The sequence below is a fragment of the Lissotriton vulgaris genome, unplaced genomic scaffold, assembly GCF_964263255.1.
Source record: "Lissotriton vulgaris unplaced genomic scaffold, aLisVul1.2 SCAFFOLD_2331, whole genome shotgun sequence".
In the NCBI taxonomy this organism is placed as follows: Eukaryota; Metazoa; Chordata; class Amphibia; order Caudata; family Salamandridae; genus Lissotriton; species Lissotriton vulgaris.
Window position 1 is genome coordinate 335,677 of NW_028251738.1, and position 10,822 is coordinate 346,498.

General features: G+C 43.6%; 1 protein-coding gene across 1 annotated transcript in view; it reads left to right on the forward strand.

The window, feature by feature from the left end:
• The window catches only part of LOC147662783 (uncharacterized), a 49,206-nt gene extending 40,830 nt beyond the window's left edge, over positions 1–8,376 (forward strand). The window contains exon 3 of the mRNA XM_086950904.1: positions 5,849–8,376. Coding sequence (XP_086807030.1) covers positions 6,502–8,028 — 1,527 coding nt within the window. The 5' untranslated portion in view covers positions 5,849–6,501 and the 3' untranslated portion in view covers positions 8,029–8,376. The remainder of the gene's footprint in view (positions 1–5,848) is intronic.
• Positions 8,377–10,822: the final 2,446 nt, after the last annotated feature.

Below are 10,822 nucleotides of genomic sequence, written 5' to 3' on the forward strand. Positions count from 1 at the left end.
CAGCTGTGTCCATACGTCAGAGTGAAGGGATAGTTTTGTCACACAAACTGTTAGTGCTAGTACCTCATGCAGTAGATGCCCTTTTGAATCAGACCAAGACACAACACTTAACCAGTGCTCATTTGACAGGATATGAATTAACGTTGCTAGCGCCTCATATTACTTTGAAGAGGTGCGCAACGCTAAATCCAGCCACTATGTTGCCATATCCTGTGACTGAATCTCAGTCAAAGGAGCCTCATGATTGAATTTTCCTTACTGAGGAACAGACAAAGGGTCGCATTGATCTACAAGACACACCCCTTCCAGATGTAGATGGGGAACTGTGGGTTGATGGATCATGTTTGAATCTACCAGATGGCACGACCTCAGCCGCATATGCAATCACGACACTTGAGACAGTAGTGGAAACAGCTCGCATACCACAGAGGTGAGCTCAAGCAGCTGAACTAATAGCTTTGACACGAGCATGTGAGCTTAGTACTGATTTATGTGTGAACATTTACACGGATAGCCGCTATGCTTTTGGAGTGGCCCATGATTTTGGCCTACTCTGGAAGGAAAGAGGTTTTCTAACATCACAAGGGATACAAATAATGCATGGAGAATTGGTACACAACCTTTTAACTGCACTGACATATCCAAAGAAGTTAGCGATTGTGAAGTGTAGCGCACACAAGAAGGTGACTAATAAAATAGGACAAGGTAATGCTTTTGCTGATCACGTAGCTCGTGAGACTGCGATGCAACAAAACGCCACTCCTATGTATGTAGTGAAATCTCAAGCTGAACGATGGCATGATGCTAAAGAGATCTGCCTCGGAAGCAGAACTTGAGCAATGGTCCAAAGAAGGAGTATTGGATGATGAAGGTTGCTGGCGTACCAAGGACATGGATAAGTGGAAGTTACCTGCGGCCTATTTACAACTTATGGTCCAAATGGTACATGGGCTGGCACATGTTGGAGCTCTAGCAATAACGAAATTGCTTACGCGAGTTTGGGAGCATCCTGAGATTGCCAGCACAGCTAAGAGAGTAGTACAGTCCTGTTTGATTTGCTTGCAGTATAATCTTGGTAAAGGGACACAAACTCCTACAGGAGGGTTTGCTACACCGACTGCACCTTTTGAAGTTTTGCAGATGGATTATATCCAACTTGAAGGCTTCAACAATCTAAAGTATGTCCTAGTGGTGGTTTGTGCCACCACTAGGACATACCCTACAAAGGATAATACAGCGCTGACTACAGCTAAGGTGCTTTTGAAGGAATATTTTCCTAGATATGGTGTTTGTAAACTTTTGTGGAGTGACAACGGACCCCATTTTATTGGGCAAGTTGTTGAGCATGTCCTGAAGGGATTAGGAATCAAACAGAAATTCCATGCAGTTTCTCATCCGCAATCAGCAGGATTGGTGGAAAGGTATAATGCTACTCTGAAGCTCAAGTTAGAGAAAATTGTGGCTTCCATGTCTTTAAAGTGGCCGGATGCCCTACCTCTGGCATTGCTATCCATGGGATTGGTGCCACATTCACGATCTGGCCTTACACCTTATGAGGTGGTATTTGGAAGGCCAATGAATATTTGGGGAGTTCCTAAGCCACGTCCCATACATGATGTGCCCTGATATTGATGAACTATTTGGCACAATCAACAGATAGTTTACTTTCTATTCATCAACCTGTTCCAGAAGCTCTTCCTGACAGATCTATGGGTGAGGCTCATGATCTTCGACCCGGAGACCAGGTGATGGTCCGATCTTTCGAGAGGTCGAACAGTCTAGAGCCGAGGTGGTGAGGTCCACAAACACGTGCACCTGGCCACAAGGAAAGCAGTTCGAGTGACGAACCGGAGAAGGTGGATACATGGTACCCACTGTCGAAAATTGTCAACTGCCTTGGTGGAGCCTGCTGTACCGACCGACCATCGAGAAATCCTGGATAAGGAGAAAAACCCAGCCATCTCACCTGACAAATCTGAGGAGGTCTTCCCGTCCACACAATTCCTGGAACATCGAGATATCAATTGAGACCAAGGAAAGAATCTGTTCTGCCAAAGAAGACTGGTTGAGCTACCGCCCAGGGTTAGTGAAACGGAATGCCGAAATGGCAAGGGGGGGGATCAGCCCTGCCTAGTGTAGTGACACCCGTCTTGACCTTCGGTGAAGAAATCAACGGCTGCCCGAGGGCTAAGAGCTCCACCGATTATTTTAACAAGTTTTGCAGAAAGTTCATTTACATTGTTGCTGAAATGAGTAATAAAAGGTTAATTTGCGTTGTAGGATTTGTTGTTGATATGGTGGTTATAGCGATAACAGCTTGGTTTGTGGAAAAGGTGGCCCCTGTTCGACAATATTTGCTTGCCACTACTCCTGTCCAGCTTGAGCATTTTCATTTTATTCTTCCCTACCATGAGCAAAAACACCGACAATCTTATTTGAATAACACTTTTATCCAGATGTTGCATCATACGCATAATGCTACGAATACCACCAATTGTTGGGTGTGTTGGATGTTACACGCCCACCAGAAAAAAGGAGGAACACCTTTTATTCCTCTTCCCTTCTCCCACAATGGTTCTTGTCAATCTTGGTATGCGCTTTTGTTTGCCTCCAGAAAACCTTCGGTAGGCGGGATTAACTTTCGTCTTAATAAAGTTTGCTACCAAGACAAAGATGGTTACCCTCAAGCAAAAGGAACTAAATGGGAGTGGGAAGAATACCAACCAGATAATGCTTCAACACCGTATGTTTTCACCAAAACAAGAACAATAAATACAGATGGACTTTTCGTGATTTCTGTTAATAAAGCAAAAGCAGATTTATGTATTGGTAATGTGGGAACAGTTCCAGTAGGGAAAAGTGAATGCACTGTTGCTCTGACTATTGAGGAGAAATAATAGCACTTTTACGGCTTCTCATAATACTTATTTTATATGCGGGAATAAAGGATATTATCAGCTTCCAGTGGGATTGTCAGGAGTGTGTTATATATCTTTTCTGTTGCCCCCTGTATTTTTGGCATCAGAATTATATCATAAAAATTTTGTACTGTTCAATGACCTCTCTGTAAATAGAGTTAAGAGAACAATAAGTATAGACGAAGTGGATCAAACTGATACTGCCTTGCAACAATATGTCGATTTTAATTTGGGCCTTTTTTTCTTTGTGGGTGCTGCATTAAATAGTAGAAAGATAAGACGATTAACTCGTGTTGTAGAAACTGTTGCTAACCAGACAGCTATGGCACTTGGAAATATTACGGAGGAGCTTCAAATTGCAAGAATTGTAGCGCTTCAAAATAGAATGGTCTTAGATGTAATGTTAGCTGATCGAGGTGGTGCATGTCGCATCATCAGAAGTAGTTGCTGTATTTATATTCCAGACCATTCGCCCTCAGTGTATAGTGCAATTTCTAAACTGCATAAAATTGCTGCAGAAGTTAATTCAGAAACTGGCAGATGGATATTTTCGGGTTGGATATGGACATTATTTACCACTTGGGGTTGGAAATTATTGACTATTCTGTGTGCAATAGTTACAATACTATTTATTTGTTGTATATGTCTACAATGTGGTCCTATGCATTGTTCTATTTGCATTTCTGCTTGTATTCCTTCCAAGAGAAATATTGCTGAGACAAAAGCTCAACAAATGTTCAGTAAAGAGATAGCCGAAATAATGCTAATAGATGTATACCCAGATTATCCTGAATGAAGGACAACGATTAGGTTAGCATTTGCTGAAGCCAATCTGTTTTTCAATGCTATCTTGCCCGTTTTTGGAAGCCATTTTGTATTACTGTCAGCCATTTTGTATGCCTTACATTACCTCGTGCTCACCATGTGCTTTGTCCTACCTCTCTGCTAGCTGCTTGTATATTCTGCCTAGTAACAAGCTATATGTAGCTTCTTATCAAATACGCGCATGCTCTGTTGAGCCACATCTGTTTCTGATAAATCACTGTGTTTACCCCAAACTGGTCAAACCGTTAGCTCCTCCCACTTGTTGAATGTGCTCTGAAAATGCCCTTATATGTACATAAATTCGTCTTGTGAATGTGCTGCCTATTCTCTGAGCCCCTGTGCAGGTATAAAAGGACCATGTGCCTTTCGATCGGTGTGCTACTTCATGCATTGCCGAAGGGTATTGTCTGAATTTAGTTCCACCTCATGAGGCCTTAATAAATTTGTCTTTTCTATTCCAGTTTCCATGCCAATTTCTATTTCAAGGGTTTAAGAGTTGTTAGCGGCATAACTAGGCCTTGCTGAGACACAATACCACACGGCCATGCCAGGAGATCCAGGTGCAGGAATCTGTGGGAGGCTCCGGTCCAGGCCCATCCGGCTACGCAATGCCTCTACCAGGTGGGGGGGAGAGAAAGTATCGGGTGGGAGGACGTCTGATGACTGTGCAGGATATCACCGCCGCCAAGCGCTCTCCTCTGGGGGCTGCGGCCCAGCCCAGGCACCTCCGGATATGCCACCCTCTGAAGGCCAGTCCAGGCGGAGCTCAGTAAGGCCGCACAGCTGCACACGGCCAGTCTCAGGATCCGGGGCCCAGACGCTAGCAGGGCCATGGTGGCTGCAGCGGCCCCACGGCAGGTAGGAACTCCGGGCACCCCAACAATTCCACTGCATAGGGGGCCCCAGCCACACCGTCTGGCAAGCGTCAGAAAAAGATGGGGGAGCCTCGGTGGGGAGAGGGGCAGGCCGCGTCTGCCGCCAAGTCCAGGCTCGCCTCGGCAATCCACACTTAGGGGCACCGGGTGTCCAGCTGCCCTCCTCCCCTCTGCAGCCTTTCACCTTTGAGTTATGGCCCAGCCTCGAGCTCCGCAGCGATATCTTAGAATGCGGCCAGGGCAACAAAACAGAAGACTTGGCCGCTGCCTCGCCGGAGTGCGTCCACCAGGAGTACTCCCACCGCAGCTCAGCCACCTTGAGTAGTAAGGAAATACAGCACCCTGCGCAGTCAGGGCACCAGCGTTATCGATGTGGCACCTCTGGGCAGAATACATGCATGATTACCACCCGATTATGGGGTGGACGCACGGAGCCCAGTTAGGCTACGTACGCCATGATGGCTCTCCAAGCCACGCCCTCTGGCCTTTGCCATTTTAAGCTGCTTCTAAGTCCATTTGGTACTGCCCTGTCCCGCTTCTGCTGAAACTGACTTCTTGATAATGAGGCTGAAGCAAAGTAACTACACTTATATGCTGGGCGGTAGTCGATCAAAAGAGTGCAGCCTCTCCTCCACCTGTAGTTCGGTAGCCGCCTACACTCACTGCTGTGACATACACAATTCATTTAAACTCGGTGGGAGAGTTACTGTCCCACTGGACCGCCACCTCCACACACCACTCTTCTCTACAGGTCTCACGCCATCATGCCCTGGTCTTTTTATTGCCTTTTTCAAAAGCGTGAAGTTAAAATTCTTTATGATGCGGCTGCCTCGTCTTACTTTTCAACTGTGCTGGTTTGTCCAATCCCAGACTATAAATAACTATTTCATTATCAGAGCCTTGTATATTACTGGTCTTGTTGTTCAAACGATTGGTCAGTTATTATCACAAGATCAGTAGTTCTGCAGTTTGATTTTAAGCTGCCAGTGATCTTGAGTGGACCCGGCAGAGCAGCAGTACCACCATTAACTGTTAATTGCTTCACGTTCTTTACCTTCACAGACCTTCAGACCCCTACTGCCCCTGTGTTCCTATGAGGGAAGCGACTGGTACTCCGATTCTCAGCACAAGCACACAGTGTCTTTATAGTTCAAAAGATAAGATCATTAATGCTATTTGTGTTTTATTGTAAATGCAGAAACTAACAGAGAAACTATTTTAACCCAACAGGTATTAAAGCTTGAGCAGAAACTGATTCAGGAACACCTGTGATAAATCACCTGAAGAACAACACTGCTAAAAATTTAATGCAAAGCATGTGAAGGTGCATCAGAAACAATATTGGAAGTGACACATGGTCGAAGACTAATCAGGAACTGAGAGTGTTGAAATTACAGAATGTGAAAATTATGTGAGGCATCCATCATATGTGTGGTCACATCATGAGAACCATCTCAGAAATTAAACCACTTTCTGAATCCCGGACTCTTTGGAGCTATAGGTTTTTCCTCCTATTACCTGACAGAATTCTACTGAAGAACTACAGTGTTGGTGCTAATGTGTAAAATATCTGATCCAGAAGATTGATCTAAACATGAGAGAAGCATTTGAGTAATGTTGACCTCACTAGTAACAGCCCTGAGCTTACTAACCACAGCTGGCAGCCATCTGAGCTTTCTGTACACAGTTGATAGACCTTTCTTTCCTAGGGTTATTATCCATAACTGGCAGAGTTTGCTTGCCTCAGCTGTCAGAGCCTAGTATCCACAGATAACAAAGATAGTCATCTTCAGAGGAGAACTTACTTTCCTTTTTTGTGCTGACAGAGCCTATAGGTGACAGTGCTTACTGCCCACAGTTTACAGACTACTATACACAAGAAAATGCTTCTAAGTGAGAAAGTACATCAGTGCTCTGAATGTGACAAAAGGTTCAGGTTCAAGGACAAACTTATCATCCATGAGAGAATACATACAGGTGACAAGCCCTTCCAGTGCTCTGAATGTGACAAAATGTTCAGGTTCAAGTACCAACGTATCCTCCATGAGAGAATACATACAGGTAACAAGCCCTTCCAGTGCTCCAAATGTGTGAAAAAGTTCAGGTTAAAGTACCAATGTATCACCCATGAGAGAATACATACAGGTGACAAGCCCTTCCAGTGCTCTGAATGTGACAAAAGGTTCAGCTTCAAGAACCAACTTATCATCCATGAAAGAATTCATACAGGTGACAAGCCCTTCCAGTGCTCTGAATGTGGGAAAAAGTTCCGTTTAAAGCACCAACTTAGTGTCCATCAGAGACTACATGTGAGCAACAAACCCTTCCAGTGCTCTGAATGTGGGAAAAGGTTCAATTATAAAGCACACCTATCCTACCATGAGAGAACACATACAGGTTATAAGCCATACCAGTGCTCTGAATGTGGGAAACTCTTCTGCCAGAAAGGACAGCTTTCTGTCCATGAAAGAACACACACTGGTGAGAAACCCTACCAGTGCTCTGAATGCAACATTAGTTTCAGTGCTAAAGGCAGTCTGACTCAACATGAGAAAACACACACAGGTGAGAAACCCTACCAGTGCTCTGAATGCAATATTTGTTTCCGTAATAAAACCAGGCTGACAGAACATGAAAAAACACATACAGGGGTAAAACCTCATCAATGCATTGAGTGTGGGAAAAGGTTCAGACTGAAAGGAAGTCTTAAGAGTCACATAAGAATACACACAGGAGAGAAGCCATATCAGTGCAGTGAATGTGGGAAAAGGTTCCACACAAAGGATTATCTCTCTAGGCATGAAAGAATCCATACAGGCGAGAAACCCTTTCATTGCACTGAGTGTGATAAAAGCTTTTGTCAAAGAAGTGACATGAAAAGACATTTAAGAAAGCACGCAGGTGAAAAACCATTTCAAGACAATAAATATAGGACAAACAACACTGTAGATAGAAGAACACACATGGGTGAAAAGAAACATGTTTGTACTGAATGTGGGAAAGGATTTAGGCTTAAGAGGGGTCTTACCGTCCATTTAAGAGTGCATACGGGTGAGAAACCTTATCAGTGCTCTGAATGTAAGAAAAGCTTTACTTATAAAGGAGGGCTCACAGTCCATGAGAGAACGCACACAGGGGAGAAACGTTATCAGTGCTCAGAATGTAGCAAACGTTTCAGTTTTAGTTATACACTGAAAATTCATGAGAGAATCCATACAGGTGAAAAACCGTATAGGTGCAGTGAATGTGGGAAAAGTTACCGTCAATGTGCGCATCTACTTGTGCACACAAGAAGAGTACACACAGGTAGCAAAAAGCTACATCTCTGTACAAAATGTGGAAAAAGCTACTTTGACAAAGGCCAACTTACACGACATGAAAAACAACATACAGGTGAGAAACCATGTTAGTGCAGTGAATGTGGGAAAACATTCTGGAATAATGTTTCTCTAATCCAACATGAGCGAACGCATTCTGGTGAGAAACCTTATCAGTGCAGAGAATGTGGGAAAAGGTTTAGATGGGTAGGACGTCTTAATGTCCACAAGCGTTGTTATAATGGAGAAAAGCCTTATCAATGCACCAAATGTGGCAAATGTTTCAGCCGTAAGCACCACCTTACTAGTCACAAAAGAATACATACAGGGGAGAAACCTTATCAGTGCACTGAATGAGACAAAAGCGTTAGCCAAAAATTCGTACTTACTGTGCATCAGAGGACGCACACTGGTAAAAAACCTTACAGCTGTGCTGTATCTGAAAAAAGATCTAACCATCGGGGAGATCTTATAAAACATGAGGGAATACATTCTGTAGATAAACGTTACAAGAGTATGGAATGTGGGAAAGGGTTTACTCAGAAAAGATGCCTTACTTCCCATCAGGGACAACATATGGAAAAGAAAATAAAGACTTGACGTCTAATAAGCTACAAAATATAGGATGGAAAACTGAAGGTTGAATTAATCTTGTACTCCTTATAATACTGAACAGAATCTTCCAGAATCAAGTTTGCATTGTTACATATACAAAACTGTAACACAGGTCCAGAGACAATAACTTATGTGCAAGAACATTCACCATACAATGGGACGTTTAAAAAATCAGGAAAGATGTCTAATTTACCCTACAAGAGATGGGATGTAAAAGGGAATCCAAAGTCAGAGCAAAGATGAAGTACAAACATTTGGAAACCTTGCATTGGTAAACTGAAGTTTGGAAGCAATTGTACCGCTGACACACGCTTCTAACCGCAGATCCCTCACCTAGTGAGTCCTCACTTTGCAAATCTCTCCAAACACCTGACCTCCCCCAGTAGCTCCTACCCGGCAGAAAATGGTACCCTCTGATTCCATCACAACTCCATCACACCACAGATCAGGTGGACATGGAGTAGCATAAGGGACCAGTTCCAGCCCATTTATGAAGGTTTATCTTTTTCCTGCCTAAAGATGAGGATCTGAAGCTCCGCTCTTGCTGGTTGAAATTTTTCATTTACGTTTTTTAAGAATTAACTGTGCATGGATGTCATCCCCTAATATGACAGAATTCAAGTCATGCTGTTATCAATTTTAGAATTTTATATATTTCATATATAATGGTTGTCCTAGTTTCATGGTTTTATCTTAATGTATTCACAATGTATGGCTTTAAATGAAAATGCTTTAATCATATACCAGTGAAATGATAGCTCTGAGATATTATGATAATAGTGATTATACGAGTAAGTGATTCTAGATGATTTTTGAACATTGGTACATTGGTTTCTCTGTTATTTACTTTCAACAATCAGCGCATAAAGTCTAACAGAAGTACGAAAGAGGAGACAGAAGCGCTAGTTGTTTTTTTAACATGATCTTACAACCATTTTTGCACATAAGGTTATGAAAGCTCTGAACATGTATTGTGCCCTGAGAGGGCGTTGGACCAGACACGAGGAGGTGCTGCTGGGGCACAGCTGAGACTGTGATATCAACAACTTCCCTTTCAAAGGAAACTGCATCTCGCACATTTCATCTGAGTGCAGCTTATTGAAGGACGTGGACTGTAACTCATTCTGCCGCCTAGAACAGAACTCTATTTGTTCTGCCAAGGTATATGGGTAAATGTAAAATGTAAATGTAAATGTAAATTGATACTTGTATAGCGCACTACTCACCCGCAAGGGTCTCAAGGCGCTTGTACGAATACCGCTGTGGAACCCATCCTGGCTTTCCCTGTGAGGCGTCCACTCCTGGGCACCCCCAAGGTGGAGGCCAGGCATCCTTAGCGTTGTGGGGGCCGTTGTGGAGATTAAGCAAGCTATTGCCCAGAGTTGCAGAGTGGGACTCCATGATTGGAATAGGCACCGAGGCGAGAATTATCAGCTCCGTTGAATTTTTTGAGCCCAAGACCCGCCGAGGCGGGGAATTGAACCCTGGTCCCGGGCCAGACCTCTGGATCAGAGTCTGCCGCTCTAACCATTGAGCCACACTTCTCCACCACTTCACCACATGGGTGTGGCTTTTAGGCAGATTATCTAGTATGACTCCATCGGATTCCTTCTAGTACTTAGTTTAGCCTTAGCAGATGAAGGGGGGGGTTGGGAAACTAACTTTCTAAATATTTAATAATCATGTTGCAATACTTTTTTCTGTTTGCTTGTAAACATATTGGCTGCTTTCCTGATTGTTTTTATAGGTACCACTATTCATAGTCTGTGTGCTATGATAGGTTTTCAGCTTTAAATAAAAGTATATAAACGCTTATCTTGGTGTGAATTCCTGAGTGTGTTCATTTCGAGCTGAGGCATTCAAAATGTGGGGCGTGCCCCCCTGGGGGGTCCATGGCTGTATTCTCGGGGAGGCACATATGCCTCAGCAAAGAAGTGTAATAAAGATGGCCTGGAAGTGCCGCCTTCTTTATTTGGTAGGTTTCCAGGCTGTTTCTATTTACAGACCTTGAAGTGCATAAAAAGTTTGTGTCCTATGATCCAGAGGTCCATGAAGGCGGAGGTCAAAGAGGTGGAAAAAAAGAACAAACTATTCTGTAAGTATTTTTTGGTTTTTTTTTTTGTCTGCACATATCCATACTAATATTATAAAGAGAGAGCCCAAACCTTTGCGGCGGGTAATCTCAGTAACCACAGCACCAATCACAACACCCAATACAGCGTTGGAAAGGGCAGTTGCAGCAGAAGGACATAGGCTATGCAGACGGTCACCA